This window comes from Panicum hallii, chromosome 2, assembly GCF_002211085.1.
Source record: "Panicum hallii strain FIL2 chromosome 2, PHallii_v3.1, whole genome shotgun sequence".
In the NCBI taxonomy this organism is placed as follows: domain Eukaryota; kingdom Viridiplantae; phylum Streptophyta; class Magnoliopsida; order Poales; family Poaceae; genus Panicum; species Panicum hallii.
The window spans coordinates 1,753,276-1,768,749 of NC_038043.1; the positions used below are offsets into that span (position 1 = coordinate 1,753,276).

General features: G+C 47.1%; 2 protein-coding genes, 1 long non-coding RNA gene and 1 pseudogene across 4 annotated transcripts; 2 read left to right on the forward strand and 2 right to left on the reverse strand.

The window, feature by feature from the left end:
• Positions 1 to 3,154: 3,154 nt before the first annotated feature.
• LOC112880719 (photosystem II 10 kDa polypeptide, chloroplastic-like) lies at positions 3,155 to 4,467 on the forward strand. 2 transcript variants are annotated; one of them, XM_025945467.1, is made up of 5 exons: positions 3,155 to 3,367; positions 3,577 to 3,635; positions 3,719 to 3,774; positions 4,064 to 4,144; positions 4,236 to 4,467. In XM_025945467.1, exons 1-4 carry the CDS (start codon positions 3,211 to 3,213, stop codon positions 4,134 to 4,136), a joined length of 345 nt encoding a protein of 114 aa, XP_025801252.1. In that variant the 5' UTR covers positions 3,155 to 3,210; the 3' UTR covers positions 4,137 to 4,144; positions 4,236 to 4,467. The 2 variants fall into 2 exon arrangements, with proteins under 2 accessions (XP_025801252.1, XP_025801251.1); XM_025945466.1 differs by having other exon boundaries at positions 4,064 to 4,116.
• Positions 4,468 to 4,552: 85 nt separating this feature from the next.
• On the reverse strand, positions 4,553 to 8,385 carry LOC112880718 (annotated as a pseudogene).
• A 3,078-nt stretch (positions 8,386 to 11,463) lies between these two features.
• On the reverse strand, positions 11,464 to 12,894 carry LOC112880393. Its single transcript, XR_003226309.1, has 3 exons — positions 12,764 to 12,894; positions 12,078 to 12,144; positions 11,464 to 11,953 (listed from the first exon to the last, which is right to left on the reverse strand). It is a non-coding gene; the product is annotated as an uncharacterized LOC112880393 (long non-coding RNA).
• LOC112880392 (N-acetyl-D-glucosamine kinase-like) lies at positions 12,786 to 15,415 on the forward strand. The gene is made up of 7 exons (XM_025944986.1): positions 12,786 to 13,086; positions 13,272 to 13,419; positions 13,553 to 13,744; positions 13,904 to 14,032; positions 14,427 to 14,596; positions 14,820 to 14,950; positions 15,205 to 15,415. Exons 1-7 carry the CDS (start codon positions 12,888 to 12,890, stop codon positions 15,286 to 15,288), a joined length of 1,053 nt encoding a protein of 350 aa, XP_025800771.1. The 5' UTR covers positions 12,786 to 12,887; the 3' UTR covers positions 15,289 to 15,415.
• The last annotated feature ends 59 nt before the right edge of the window (positions 15,416 to 15,474 follow it).

The window sequence follows — 15,474 nt, forward strand, 5'->3', positions numbered from 1 at the left end:
TTCTCTCTCTCTCTCTCTCTCTCTCTCTCTCTCTCTCTCTCTCTCTCTCTCTCTCTCTCTCTCTCTCTCTCTCTCTCTCTCTCTCTCTCTCTCTCCCCCCAACTGAGAAGCCGTGGGTCATGATTGTCCACTGCACACTCACTGCTGGCATGCAGAAATGCAGTGCAGTGCAGGGCTGGCCCAAAGTTTGTTGAGCTGCTGCTTTAGAGGAAATGCCCCGCCACTTTTTCCCCAACTTTTGTTTTGAAGCTTTGGCCAAGCTTTCTAGGTGAATTCAACAGTAATTACCTAGCTTTAGGCACTTCTTTAAGCTCGGTCTGGATCCCGTAAGGGCGAGCCTTACTTTTACAGTTTTACTACCCCTGCCTCTGCATGCTATATCACAAGTCAGCAAGTGTTAGTCGGTGTGGTCAATTGAGTGCCCATCATGAGGGCCGTGAACCCTGTACAATCTTCTTGTCTCCTGGCAGAACTGACGGGAAAAGAAATGCGAATACTGCACAGTGACCTGTGAGCATCTGTAGTCTTATGTGTCACGGCTACAACAAATTCAGTAAAACAAAGAGCACACCATTTTTGTCCTAATGGCCGGATCTACTCAACTTCTAACATAGTAATTCTGAGAGATGATTGGTAACTGGTTAGGACAAGAGTGAGCTGTTGTTTATTGCTGACTTTACACGAGCGCATGCATGCTGCAGTTGTCTTTACTCTTTACAGCGAAGAGAGGACGCCAAATGTCCTGGCTTTGGGTATCAACAGTTTGCACGTACCAGTAAGCTAAGATGCGTGGTTAAAGTTGAGCAAGAAAGTATATGTGTTAAAGATGCGTGGTTACCAAAGCTCAGAAGGCAATACTTTCTTGCTCAACTTTTGTTTAGAAGGTATAAATTTTAACTCTGTTGTTGCTAAACTTGCTAAACTTTTTGTTTAGCAACAAGGAGTTGACTGCATATTAGGCTCAAGAAAGAAGAAAAAATAACTTATCTGAACACAAAAGGGTCCAGCATTGCTCACTGAAAGACCTATTGATTGGCAAAGAACTAAAAGATTATTATCATTTTATGCCATTCTTTTCTGTAAACTGTACTTTTCACAGACACCCGCCAACCTAATTCACATGTTGCAACTTGAACCAGTTCTACTAGCACATCCAACCACACCTTTTTTGTGTGTGTTCATGCTTGCCACACTTGCAACAGAAGATACATTCTGATCCATGCACGGGGCAATGGTCAAGCAAAACAATGATGGAAACCACAACAACCTCCAAATAGTATCGCTTTTCTCTTCACCTCTGCTGGCCACGTTGCCAAATAGATATTCTTCTTTTAGCAGAGCACGAATTGCAACCTTTCCAAAATAGAAATGCAAGATGCCAACCGTCTCATCACTACTAGCCCAAGGCTACCACCAAGCAAGGTTGGATAGGCACTAACGATTTTGTGTGCGGATTTTCTACTATGATTCTTGTATCTAGTCCCTAACCTAAGGGGCCAGGGAGATCATGAGCATTAAGTTGACAGTGCTTGAATGGTACACCGTGCGGTCCGACGAGCATCCTCAGGTAACTTCCCTATGACCTACACCACTACAAAATCGGTAATCCCGGTTTCTAACATTTTTGAGTGCCGGTTCATAGCACTGATCGGAACTAAATAGTGATACTTTAGTTTCTGTTGGTAACACCAACTATTAAAGAGAGGTTTTTAGTTTTAGTTGGAGGCTCCAACCGGTACTAACGTTCTTCCAGCTCCCTAACTTTTAGACTCGGGACTAATGCCAATATTATTGATGTCCCCTTCTGTAGTGGTGCTAGTCGCTGACAAGTGGGCCGGACAGCCGTGGGACCCAGATGTCAGGACCATGTCTGAGGATCCGGTTCCGGTGCAGTCAAGCACGAACCCTGACTAGGCTTGAACCTAGTGGACATCAGAGCTTCAGTCATCATTTTTCGACAAAAAGATAGTAAAAGGCAATGATCCAATAGAGTTTCGGTTAGGGGTAGTGATTAGGGCTTAGACAAGTTGGTTAATCTGATGGACCTCAGCACTCTACCGGGAGACAGAATCAGTAGCTAGCAATGGAGTGATTCATGATCGCCCTGCCCTGCCCCATCAGCACCACCACAAGACCTGCACAAAACACACCCGTGCCTGCACAGTCCATGCAGAAGAAAGATGCAGCTCCCGAACAAATCTCTGCCATTGATTTTTGGCTTTCTTGCACTGGTGAGAATCCTCACCGTATGTCCATGATTGCAAATGAAGACTAGAGTTTGTTGAGCTCATGATGATGCCCTCCATTTTTGTTCTCCAGGAAAGCTTGCCACCTATGCAATTTTTTTCGCATTACAACTTGTTTTTTCTATACTCTCGCATTACAACTTGTTGGAGTTGTTGCAAGATGCTAGCAGCTAGTGCCTGGTCAGTAGCATTTCGTTGCACGTGAGAAGAGGCTGCCATACTAAGCTGCAATCATGGATCTTCTGTTGGACCTGGTGGTGATGAATGGTTCAGGCCCAAATAGCCCAACAACACTTAAGAGTCATTTTGTTTCTTTGACCAATTTTTTTTGTTCAAGTTCAATTTTTTACATGCACCTAGTTGATCGTATGCTCTATTTTATCCATGTTTTTGTTAGCATTTTCATGCATATCTAGATACGTGTTTTCCACGCGATGACATGGTCAAAACTCAAAAACCAAACATTCTGGATTGCTTCACGGAGATTCAGGATTTTGATCCCTGCAGGCTGCGAGCCTACGACAACGTAACGGAACTGAAGGCAACAAACTGTTGAAATGAATGTATGAAATTGATTCTATGGTATAGATGTTCAGAAAACTTTCATTTAACAAAACTGACTCACAAAAGAACAAATAACATTTCCCAATCACTGGAGAAACCAAGCAGAGTCTCGGGATTATCCGATCACCAGCTAGACGTTTCCTTCAGATTCCACCATCTTCAGTCAGTCATGTGAAGGACAAAGACTGATCAAACACAGTGGCCCATGGGTCCACGGCACCGCTCAGCAACTGACACTTGTCAGACCGAGCTTAGTCACTGGTCACTTGCTGCTACCTCTAACCTGCCTTCGTGCTGTATTTAAAGCAAGAGCTGCATACAAGTTTGCCAAAGAAAGAGACTGACAGCAAAACGAAGGGAGTGATCTTGAGCCATTCATACAATCATTGAATCATACAACATGGAAGCCTCTGTCATGGCCTCTTTGGCCCTGAAACCATCTCCATCTCCATTCTTGGATCGATCGAGGTTCCCAGGCGTCAAGCCATCAGCAAGATCTTCAGCCTTCAGAGTAATGGCGAAGAAAGCAAAGAAGATCCAAACTTCTCAGCCTTTCGGTCAGTACATGCATGAAACAGAGTCTAGCATTTGGAACTAAATTACAGATGTTGACCTGAAGTACCTGCCATATTTTTTTTCCTTTACCCCCTTGATACGTTTCATGCATGCCCACACCATTATTAAAAGTCAAACTTTAAAGGATATTACAGGATGAACTAAACATTTGTACTGGAATTGAATACTAACAAGTTTTTTTAACATACAGGGCCTGCAGGAGGATTGAACTTAAAGGATGGTGTTGATGCATCTGGAAGGCCAGCCAAGGTAAGTGTTGAGGTTGCAAGAAAAAAAGAGAACATTAACAGAAAAGACGTCGCAGTCAGTTATTATGTTCCAATTTTGATCAGGGTAAGGGTGTCTACCAGTTCGCCAGCAAATATGGAGCAAATGTTGATGGGTACAGGTAAAAATGTAAAATTCACCCCAGACCAATAACCAACGCCACCAGCTTCTCTAGTTAGTTTTAAACTCTATGAACACAACCCTGATGTTATTGCTAGAAAATTACTCAATCTATAAAAAGTAGAAAGACAAGATTGTACAGATCTGGTAAAAAGAGAACTGTACTTTTCAGTAAGAAATAGTGACTAGAACAACGTTAAAACGAATAAAAATACTGAAAATGGACCAGAACAACATTCATAATTCATTTGTGGACTTTGAGTTTAACGAGACTAATCTTTTTCCTGTAGCCCAATATATAACCCAGAAGAATGGTCTCCAAGCGGCGACGTTTATGTTGGAGGTATGCACAGAAAAGACTAATCTTTTCAGTAAGAAATGCTCACTAATACTTCAAAATTTCAGATGTTTCAGTTTTCAAGGCACATTTTTTTAATAACCTTCCTTCCTTGATTCATGCAGGAAAGACAGGGTTGGTGCTCTGGGCACTCTCTCTTGCTGGAGTTTTGCTGGGTGGTGCTCTTCTTGTCTACAATACTAGCGCCTTGGCTTCTTGAAGCCTGGCTTCAGAAAATATAAACTATGGACCATGCAGTGTCGTTTAGTTTAGATATTTCTGTATTCAGCTATGTCACCCGTAGGAAATGTGAATGAAAAATCCTTAAATAAGTAATGTTATAAATAAGTAATGTTATGTGTTGTGGCAAAGAAAATAGCTGACACTTATGAAGTTTATAGATTTGAAACTCGATCGATGAAAGAATAGAATGATTAATTCCACGCAGAAATCTCTCAAGTAATGCTTACCATTGCATTTCTTTCCAGAACATTACAAAAGAATCAATCAAATTGACATAATTTAGCACTTTCTACATCAGCATAAGAACAAGTGAAAAGAAAAGAAAGAATCAACCCCACTGAACAAAAAAGAATTTCAGTATATTGTTGGGGTAACCATATATGGTGTTTACAGTACTGCAGATGGCAGTGCAGCTGAGCATGTTGTTAATTGGACACTCACCCTATTCAGTTGATTGAGATCAGCAATTCAAACAGCCCCTGGCACCTCAATTTTTATATCAACTGCTTGCCCATCTGCATCCTGACAGTCTGAGCAGATTCTTCTTCTTCTTTCATGCGCCGCATATTAGTTGATGAATTAGAGAGCTTCAGTTCATGTCCTGATAGACCATCAGCAGTTGCACTTTGCAGATGCGCTTGGTGCAACTGCAAAGCACTCTCTAGGTGCCACAGGACTTCACCCATTGATGGCCGGCTCCTCCCCTCATCTGCAAGGCATTTTTCTGCAATCTCACTGAATTGCCTGACGGACTCCAGTGTGTAATTTCCATCTAATCGAGGGTCAATTATAGTCTCAAGCAAGTTTTGCCTTTTCCACTTCAAAGCCCACTCAGGAAGGTTTATCTGATCCCTTGGCAAGGTCGGGTTGATGACTGGTCTAGCGCATAGCACTTCAAACAACACAACACCAAAAGAGTACACATCTGAGCTCTGTGTTAACTGTTGTCTCATAAAGTACTCTGGATCAAGGTAACCAAAACTCCCTTTCACAGCAGTACTAACATGAGTATGATCCAATGGTGGACCATCTTTTGAGATACCGAAATCTGCCATCTTCGCGACAAAATTATCATCCAGCAAAATATTGGTAGTCTTGACATCCCTGTGGATTATGCCCCTCTCAAGACCAGTGTGAAGGTAGTGAAGCCCCCTTGCCGCACCAATGCAAATTTCAAGCCTTTGCTTCCATGTAAGAGCAGGAAGGTCACTTCCATAAAGGTGGCTCCTCAAGGTGCCATTTGCCATGTGCTCATAAACTAAGATCATCTCATTTTGTTCATCACAATAGCCAATCAAGGACACAAGGTGCCGGTGTCGCAGCCTTGAGAGCATCTCAATCTCAGTTTCAAACTCCTTGACACCCTGCTGAGATTGTGCATGTCCCCTCTTGATTGCCACTGGAGTGCCATTTTCAGTTTCACCCTTGTAGACCTTGCCAAAACCCCCAACTCCAATCACCAAAGACTCATCAAAGTTCATGGTGGCCGCTTTGATTTCTGCAATACTGAATTGCCTGCCCATCCTGCAGCTACCAAATGTTCCAGTTGTGCGAAGAGTCGAGGAGGCTCGAGCATTTGTAGCCATTGGTGTAGCAGGCGGGTTGTCCTTGGTTTTGTTAGCTGGGGTATTTTTCTTCCGTCGCAGATAAAAACAGAAATAAACAGCACCAGCAGTTGAGATAAAAATCACCAAACCAGCAGCAGCACCAATTAGTACCCACTTGGGGCTACGCTTCGGTTTCACCATGCCACCACTCATACCCCCAATTCTAATTGTTGGATGGCCAAGATTTCCATCCCGGCTGACCTTAAAGATTTCCATGCCATTCAAAAGTGCATCACTAGCTGCAGCGCTTGTTGCAGAGGACTCGGAACCCAACTGAACCCAGAGGGTGTCCGTCTGCAACGAGGCATCATCAAGAAAATCCTCATGAAAAGCCTTGTTCTTGCCCCCAGCTTTTGCAAACACATCATAGTTCTCTGCAGCAATCTTGCTATTTATGTAGATCTTGAACTTGCGCTGCTCCGCCTTTTCATACTCCAGCTCACAGAAATGCAGCCGGACCAAGTAATCAAAGCCAGGGTCTATATTGAACCTCCATGAGACATTGAACTTCTTATCCACGACGAATGTCTCCTCCGTTACCCTGGCCGTCTCATAGAGCCTTAGAGGCGCAGAGGTTGAATCATCACCTGATACATAGCTTATGTTGGATGTGTTTTTGATAGCATGAGCAGCATTCAGAGAGAATATGTAGTGCTCATCTGAATCCCACTTCCTCCATAAGCGAGGGTCCTCCTTCCTCTCAATTTTGCCGCCTCCCACGCACACCCTGTACATGGTCTCGATGCCGCTGTCTCCAAGGCTGAAAGGGCCCTTCAACCCAACACCACCCACCTTGTTAACCGAATCGAAGACCGAGCTGCCGGGCACAGGCACAACCTCCATTGCATTGATGAAGGCGAACGACCCAGCATCAGGAGCAAACTCAACCTCCAGCTTCCCAGAGGTGACATTCAGAAGGTACTCCTTCACGATGACATTGCTGGTGGAGTTGACCTTGGAGTTCCTCCAGTAGACCTCTCCAGGGACACTGAGCTTGGAAATCAGCTTCAGGCCATTGGCCGTGACATCGAAAACCGATTCCTTGGAGCTGAGATTGCTGAAGAGCTGGCTGAAATGGAGCCGGAGGATGTAGCTTCCGGCGGCAACACTGAACCTGTAGCTGGACGACGCGTTGAAGACGCGGGCAGTCCTGTAGAGATCCCCATACACATCCTCCCCACCAGCAGCTTTCGGAGCCGGGGCAATGGCGCCTGGTGAACTGACAGTGAAGTTGGCGCCGTCAGGACGGGAGTCCCCCACCCATGTCCTGCCGTCGACATCGGTGCTGGCATCCGAGCCGCAGTTGATCAGGAGCGGCTTGGGTTGTGCTCGCGCATTACCCAGGATCAGGAACACCACCGGAATCAGCAGCAGATGCGGGAAAGATCTCATCTTTCCCGTCGTGCCGCAATTTCGAGGGATTAAACCCAGGCAGAATAACCAGGATCTCCCCAACGCCAAGAAAATGCAGCCTGCGAGAGTAAGCAGATGCGCATTGTCCTCTAAGGTAAGAAAGATTGAACAAGACATTGCAATAACAGGACGTGAGAGGAGGGTGAAGAACAGAAACAAAGGGTGGAAACAAAAATTCCTCTGAATAAAACTAGAAGAGTGAATAAGAATAAAACTAGAAGAGTGAATAAGAAGAAGAGATTTCCACTGACCTGACGGATTCTGCAGACGCCTTGTAGATTCCTCCACGACTCGGAGAGCTTCCTCTCTCAGCAGGAACCAGGGTTGAGCGCCGCCGCCGCCAGAAGAACTAGAAGCACTAAGCAAGAAGGAAGCACCAGACCGGTCACACAAGAGTCCAGCAGGGAAATTTAGGAGCGGAGGGTTGCGTTAGCCGGGTAGGCTTGAGCTCAACAAATGGCAGCTCCCTGGCGAGCTACGGAGCAGTTCGGCCTGGAGATGGACCCGAGGAAGAAGAAAACAGATAGCGCTACAGTGCGGCGTAGGCCCGCGGCCGACTGATTAATCGGGGAGGACAGACAGCGAGAGGTATCTGCAGCGGGGATCGCGAATTGGGAGATCGGCGGACCCGATTTTGCAATCTCCCCACATGACATGAGGTGTGGGCTCTGCGCCTCTGCCCCCTGTGTGAAACGGGACGAGATGATCAGACGAGCTGATGAGCTGCTGGTAGCTGGACGACGGACTGGGATTTCATCAGCAAGGTCCAGCTGAATCAGCTGATTGGTTGCATTGCAGCTGTCCGATGGAGGGAGAAAAGGTTTTAAATAAAAAAATGTTCGAGCTGGAAAGCGAGGCCCGGGGCAGCACATGGCGCTGTCCCCGGGTCCCGGGCGCGCCGGCAACGACCGCCGGACGGGGACGACGCCCAGCCCGTGGACGCTAGTAGCTCGTCTGCTACAGTAGGACGCCGTCCCGTCCCGTCCCGTCGGCAGGTCCGCGGGTCAGTATCGCCGCCGTCGGCAGTGATGATGATCCGTCAAGGGAGACGCACCGCCGGCCGCACCTGCGGGTACAGTAGGCCGTGGGCGTGCACTGTGCGGATCGGATTGGATTGTAGCGACAGTGGCGTCTCAGGAAGCAATGGGGTCGATCTTGAGCGTGAGGAGATTGATTGATTGCGGTTTTCAGAAAACAAAAGGAGGTTGATTGGGGCAAGAAGCAAGCAACGGGGTATGGGCGGTTCGTCCGTGACAGTGCTTGTTTATTCAGGCTAAGGGGTTGTTTAGGCTAAAATTTAGTCGGATGTTTAACATTAATTAAAAATTTTAAATTAAAAATAACTATAAAACTAGTTGCATATAGAGGCTAATTCACGATACAAATCTATTAAACCTTTAGTAGCATAATATAATTAAATTATAAATTAATTAGATTTAATAAATTCATCTCGCAAATTAGTCTCCATTTATATAATTAATCTTATTAATAATTAATTAATAACGATGTGACGGGACCAGTTTAGCTCCCTCCTTCCAAACAGCGACTAAGGCTGTCTCCAACAGGCGAGCTATTCGGCTAGACAAAGACAAAATGGCTACTGTGGAAGCACTGTGGCACCAGGCATCCATCTCCAATAGAGTAGGCATAAAGGCAAGACATTTTGGCTAGTAGGGGAGAGGGAAGTTAAAATGCATGCTCTGCCAGGCCAAGCCATCCGTGGCTCGACCAACGGTCAGTTGGGCGGGATGAGAGAGAAGGTTGTGCGGCAAGGGAGACTCGCCGGTTCAGGAGAAGAGAGATTTATTGCCGCCGGCCGGAGCCAACTACCGGTGGAATGCAGTATATTTTTTGCCTATGCTATCGGAGGTTAGAAAAAATACCTATCATAGCTACTTTTTAACTGATAGGCAAAAGGTATATTTGGCTGCTCCTAGCGGCTTTATCTGGAGACAGCCACGCCGGGCGATCTGGAAAAGGAGATGAGGCGAACGGCTAGGTTCCCGAGGCGAGGCCGATCGATCCGGCCACCGGCATGTTGCTTGCGGTAATGTTTGGGTCGCAACGGACAAGCGCGGATTCTGTCTAGTTTGGAGCCGAGCGCCGGGCAAGCAAATGCCACAGATTAGCAGATGGGATCAGCCTAGGGGGATAAAAAAAGTACTCCGAGATTAGTAGGGGAGTACCAGCAGCGTGCATCACCGTCACCGCCGGCCGCCGGACACGGCGCAGCGCGAGGTCGGGAAACGACAGGGAGCATCTCGGTTCGATCACGAGACGCGGGCGGTGTCAGCGAGCGCATGCATGTGATGAGCTAGCTGATGACGCGGCGGCCGCCGGGCAGGGCAACGGCAGCCGAGGACCAGGACGTGTTCAGCAGCGGCACTGGCGCTGGGGCCCGGCAACGAAACCGCATGCGAGGTGCGGCGTGGCGGTGAGGGCGGCGGACTATGGGTGGACTCTGGGTGGCTGCAGACGAAGCCGTGAAGGAGGGCGGCCTCTGCTCCTTTTTCCTGTGCGTCAACGCGGCGTACGGCACGCGCGCACGGGTGCGGCGAGGTGAGAGGAGATCCGATCATCCGAGCTGTGACGCAGCAGCGACGACGACGAGCGGACTTTACTGCCAAAAGCCAACGGAACCAGCTGCTCTGCCTGGCTGTGGGAGTGAGAGCCAACCAAAACCAAGGAAGGCCGCCGCCGCCTCCGTCAAGGCGTCAACAACATCGGTTGGACTTGCACACTGCTTCAAACAACGAGGAAAATCGCGTCACGACACCTCGAAAGTTGCTCAGAGGGCATTCTTTTTCCTTTTCTCTCTTTTGTGCTAAATAAAAGAAATAAGCAAAATTAACAAAGCAGTGTGAACGAAGGTTCCTTGCCTCGCCGGCAAGAACGTTGTTAGGAATTGCAAAGCGCTGCTGCTACGGGTGTGATTGGTTACTTATTTATTTCTAACCTGGCTAGGAGTTATACAGGCCAGTTTAAGCTAAATTTACGTGGTATTTTGTGAATTTATTTGGTTAGCTGCATATCTTATCTTGGTCAGTATAAGATTTTATTGAATGGCTACATTGCTCCATGAGCTGCACTGTTATAGTTAGGCTATGCAGCTTGCACAATCGAAAACGAGCCTCATTTGTATTTTCCACTATGTAGGCTGTACAAAGCTATTTGCGTAACCGAAGTTTTGCTAACTAATCTATCGAAACTACCGAACATCCAAACCTGTACTATGCAAATCTGGATAGACTCAAATGCAACCTGCTCATCACAACCTACACTGCATGGACACGGAGCCGCGCGCAGGACGACGCAAAGAAAGAAAGCAGCGGACAGGTCCACCGCGCATGTGCACCAGTCGTCAGTGCACGTGCAGTGCCGCGCGAGCTTCGCGCCCGCCGCGCCACGTGGCGACACATGGCAGGCTGGGGCGCGGCGGCTGCTGCTGCCGGGGAGCGGGAGCTGTACGAGCTCGGCTGGGTGCAGTGCACCGCATGAATGCACGTACAGTACGTACGTGTGAACAAGCATGTTGGTGTCAGCTTTATTTTCCTTTTGCGCCATCGCCATGCACGCATGCGCTGCAGCTGCTGTTTGGTTTTTATTCCCCTTCTTTTTATTTGTTTGACACAGAGGGGCCGGGTGAATTTCTTCTCGAAATCAAACGTTTAACCCACGCTCAAAAGTTTCGACTCCGCGTTACCCGTAACAAACCATTTCGGTCGATTTACGCGTAAAATGTTCGACTGGATTCTTCAGAAATGCCGAATTCGTTTTATCCGATGGCTGAACCACGTACCAGAAACCACTGAATATGTGATGCCAAATTGTTGAATTAGGTCTAACATTTTTATCAATTATTTCCATTTTCTAGTGCGTGCGTGCGTGCGTGTGTGTTTGAGGAGCACAAAAGTCGTAAAACCAACAAATATGTGCTCCGTGGGCCGAGGCTTTCCCTCTCGCTGGGCAGGCCGTACGCCTGAGGCCCAACCCTTGGGTCTTGCACACCCACGACGCCACAGGCCCACAGCACGCGATGAGAAAACCCGGTTCTTTGTTTGTTTGGAAACATGGCAGCACAAGCGGCCACCGAGGTATGAGGAAGCATGCGTTAGCGATGGAGCCATCTGGATGGACATCAATCCATCAGGTCGCCAACACCTATCCAGAACAACAGCAAAATTTCAGACGACCTACCACTCCCAGATCGCCAGGACAAGTTTCTTTTTTTCCTCCCTCCCTCCCTTGGTTGTTAGGATGCAAACCGGAGTCTCCCGATGTCACCAGTCCACTGTCCGCTTCTGAACGTCGCGTAGCTCCGCCTTGCCAGGATTCAGACGTATGGCGGGAGCAGAGGTCTTCAGGGGATCAGACCAAACAAATGGAGGGAGGCAACAAGGACCAAAGCTTATTATACTGCGTGTCGAGTAAAGAATCATTGGGAGATAGTGTAATCGTGGTGAAAGGGGCCGCGTGCCGACTGCCGAGCGCGGTAGGGCAGGGGGAAGTTTGTCCGTCACCGGTGGCAGCGTGTATCGGACCCATGGCGTGACCAAAGAGTAAACGGGCGTTGAACACACCTGCAGAAGCTCGACATTTGGAGCACAAAATGGTTTAGTTTAGGTTTGTGGAGATAACGGAACGAGCGCATGCCATCTGAAGCCTGAGTAAACTGCAGTGCTCAGTCTAGAATTGGGACCTGACCTGATGATCATGCTGTTAGGCCAGGCAACTCTGAAGCAGCACTGAAACGTCCGTCACCTGTGTGCACCTAAAAAATTCCCATGTAAAATCAACACGAGCTGGGAATAGATTCTGGGTTTGTTGCAATGTGCAAGGTGAATCTAGCAATACAATGATTGTTTAACCTGTCTAGCGTTCATGTCAGTTTCTACCGGGCTTGTCTGCAACACCTAGTTGCTTCATTGCTTGTGATATCTCCACACGTGTGATCAAGGGAACGCAGCTGCCAACACAGAGAGTCCAAAAGCCGCAGTAGATATAGAATGCCCACAAATTAAAATCGCCCAGTAAAAAAAGAACACCCAGAAGCTCGAAACCAAAATGTGCACGGCTCAGTTCTTACCAGTGCTGTCAGTAACATCATGAGCGCACGTATCCGGAACGGCAGTAACACGGCCCAGCAGCCGTGAAGAAACAGACATTTCTCTTGCTCTCACCAAGCGGCTAGACAAGCAAACAAACGCAAGCAGGCTGGAAGCGGAGAGGCCTCCGGCGAAACCAAGTAAACAACTCTGCCGTCGCGCCATTGGCCGCGCGTGCGGACAGCCGCCCTCCGAATTGCCCCTCCGTCGTCTTCCTTTCCTCCCCGTCCCTTTCGCCTCGACTAGACATCCCTAATACGTACATATATATGGAGCGGAGCTCACCTCAGCTGCAGACTAGCAGTTGGTGGCCGGAGAAGATACCTCTCCTCCTCCTCCTATCCTCCCCCTCCTCCTTCAGGGGGTCCTTCTCCTTCGAGTGTCCGGGGGAGTGAAGTGTTAGCTGAGGATGCAGCGGCACACGGGGCGGGACATGTGGGACGCGGAGGAGTGCCAGAGCCCGCGCATGGGCAGCGTCATCCTCGGCGTCGACGGCGGCGCCAGCAACACCGTCTGCGTCTGCATCCCCGCCGCCATGCCCTTCAACGACCCGCTGCCCGTCCTCTCCCGCACCGTCGCGGGATGCTCCAACCACAACTCCGTCGGAGGTAATAGCATCTGAACTCACTTCAAGGATCACAGCTGCTTCTGCACAAGTTTCCTGCAGCGATGATCAGTGATCGTGATGAGCAAATCAGTAAACAGTTCTGTGCAAGTTTCATTGCTGGTTAAAAAAGATGGACAAGTAGTAAAAAAAGGTTGCTGTTTCCTTTTTCTTGTTTCGATTGTTCAGAGGACAGGGCAAGGGAGACCCTGGAGAGAGTGATGTCGCAGGCGCTGCTCAAGGCGCGCCGAAGACGATCAAACGTCTGCGCCGTTTGCTTGGCCGTAGCAGGCGTCAACCATCCAATTGATCAGCAGAGAATGCTGGATTGGCTCAGGTCTGTCCAGCTCCAGCATGTATATCCAATCTAACAAACTTAATTCAGTCAGCTGTCAGCTGAAACCTGCAGTCCTGCTTAAGTAGTAACTCTGAAACTGAATGTGATCGACGAAACACTTCTTTTTTTCCAGGGAGATCTTTCCAAGCCATGTCAAGCTGTTTGTCGAGAACGACGCGGTGGCAGCATTAGCAAGTGGAACCATGGGCAAGCTCCACGGATGCGTGCTGATTGCAGGGACGGGGACGATAGCTTATGGGTTCACCAGGGACGGCAGGGAAGCCCGAGCAGCAGGTGCAGGGCCGGTTCTAGGTGACTGGGGCAGGTAAGTCAGAAGGGATTATGTTTTCTAATGTATGACAGTAACTTTAATGCAAGAGAACTGAATTGGTTTGTGGAAGCTGATTCATATCTATCTACTCTATGTGGCTGCTATTGGTGAATTTGTGTTGACTGACTGGTTTATGTGGCATTTCATATGCAGCGGGTATGGGATTTCTGCACAGGCAATGACAGCAGTGGTCAGAGCTTATGATGGCAGGGGTCCTGAAACGGTGCTTACAAACAACATCCTTGATTTTCTTGGGCTGGCATCACCAGACGAATTGATAGGGTAATCCAATTCGGCTTACCAGTTTATGATTTATCAGTTTCACTTCATGTGGAAAGAGCATACTTTACTAGCATAGTTTGTTCAGTAAATTGAAATGGGTCAACTTAAAATAAAGCAATTTGCAATAGTTTGGATAACAAACCTAAACACTGCCTGAATTACATCATCGACCTACCTGTGGGGTATTTTCAGAAGATGAATTAATAGGTTAATTTATTTTGACTACTTACTGGTCCTACTTTACGTAAAGGAGTATATTCATAAACAAGTGAGGTGATTCAGTGGCTTAGGTTTAGTCACGTCAATAAGAACTTGTCAAGTTACGATAGCGTCTGTGTTACTAATTAAGTGTAAATGACAACTTCTACTTACCTGTTCATTCTTCCAATGACAGATGGACATACGAAGACCAATCGTGGGCTCGCATTGCTGACCTTCTTCCGGTTGTGGTAGAATCTGCTGAGAGTGGTGATGTGGTGGCAAACAAGATCCTACACAATTCAGTTGGTGAACTAGCTTCCAGTGTCAAAGCTGTAGTGCAAAGGCTTGAGCTTGGCGGTGAAGGTAACACAACAATCCTCTCTGATTATCTTCCTGGATACATGTATAATATGTATATATCGAATGTATTGAGTTATCTAAGGTACAAAAAGAAAAATGACTTTTGGGAAAGAAAGCAGTGGTCTCACATAATACTAAACAAGTGTACAAGACCCTCGAAGTTGCATTTATCCATTTATGAGACTACTTCATGGAAGAAATTTCTTAATACGTTTCTCCTTCGCAGATGGCAAATATCCATTTCCACTTGTTATGGTTGGTAAAGTCCTTGAGGCAAACAAGAGGTGGGACATTGGGAAAGAAGTGATAGATTGTGTCACAAAACATTACCCCGGTGCTTATCCAATACACCCCAAGGTGAGCATAGAATCTAAGAAACATTCTTCAGATTATGCAATCTTAAACAAATAAGTAGCTGAACACTGGAAACAAATACCAAATATGTAGGAGAAGATTTTATTGACAAGATGAAGCAAAACTTGAGCTGTGTAAATGGCTATATGCTTGAAAAATACCGAATAAACACAGTTTACAAACTGACACATCTTCAGACCCTACCATGAAATTTCGTAATTTAATATCCATGCACTCATATCTGATTGTACATGCAGGTGGAGCCAGCAGTTGGTGCAGCATTATTAGCATGGAATGCTATAGCAAGCGAATTAGATGGCGGTATTAGAAATGTTCAATAATGAAACTTTCTACACATTATTGTATATTATGTTAGCGTAAAACTTTCACCTAGCATTATCCATTGGCTGTAACAGATTGCATGAAAAGCTTGTAACCTTGTCAAGAAAAGAAAGTTTTACTAAGAAATCTGGTTTAATGGAAGTTTATTTGACAAACTAAGAGTGACAGAAAGAACATGTGTGCTT

Excerpts from the sequence above, each read along its gene's own strand:
- LOC112880392 (XM_025944986.1), top strand. The coding sequence starts at position 12,888 with ATGCAGCGGCACACGGGGCGGGACATGTGGGACGCGGAGGAGTGCCAG. Across the intron at positions 13,745-13,903 it reads GTTCTAGGTGACTGGGGCAG|CGGGTATGGGATTTCTGCAC; the intron begins GTAAGTCAGAAG and ends TTTCATATGCAG. Across the intron at positions 14,033-14,426 it reads TCACCAGACGAATTGATAGG|ATGGACATACGAAGACCAAT; the intron begins GTAATCCAATTC and ends TTCCAATGACAG.
- LOC112880719 (XM_025945466.1), top strand. The coding sequence starts at position 3,211 with ATGGAAGCCTCTGTCATGGCCTCTTTGGCCCTGAAACCATCTCCATCT. Across the intron at positions 3,368-3,576 it reads CCAAACTTCTCAGCCTTTCG|GGCCTGCAGGAGGATTGAAC; the intron begins GTCAGTACATGC and ends TTTAACATACAG. Across the intron at positions 4,117-4,235 it reads CGGCGACGTTTATGTTGGAG|GAAAGACAGGGTTGGTGCTC; the intron begins GTATGCACAGAA and ends TGATTCATGCAG.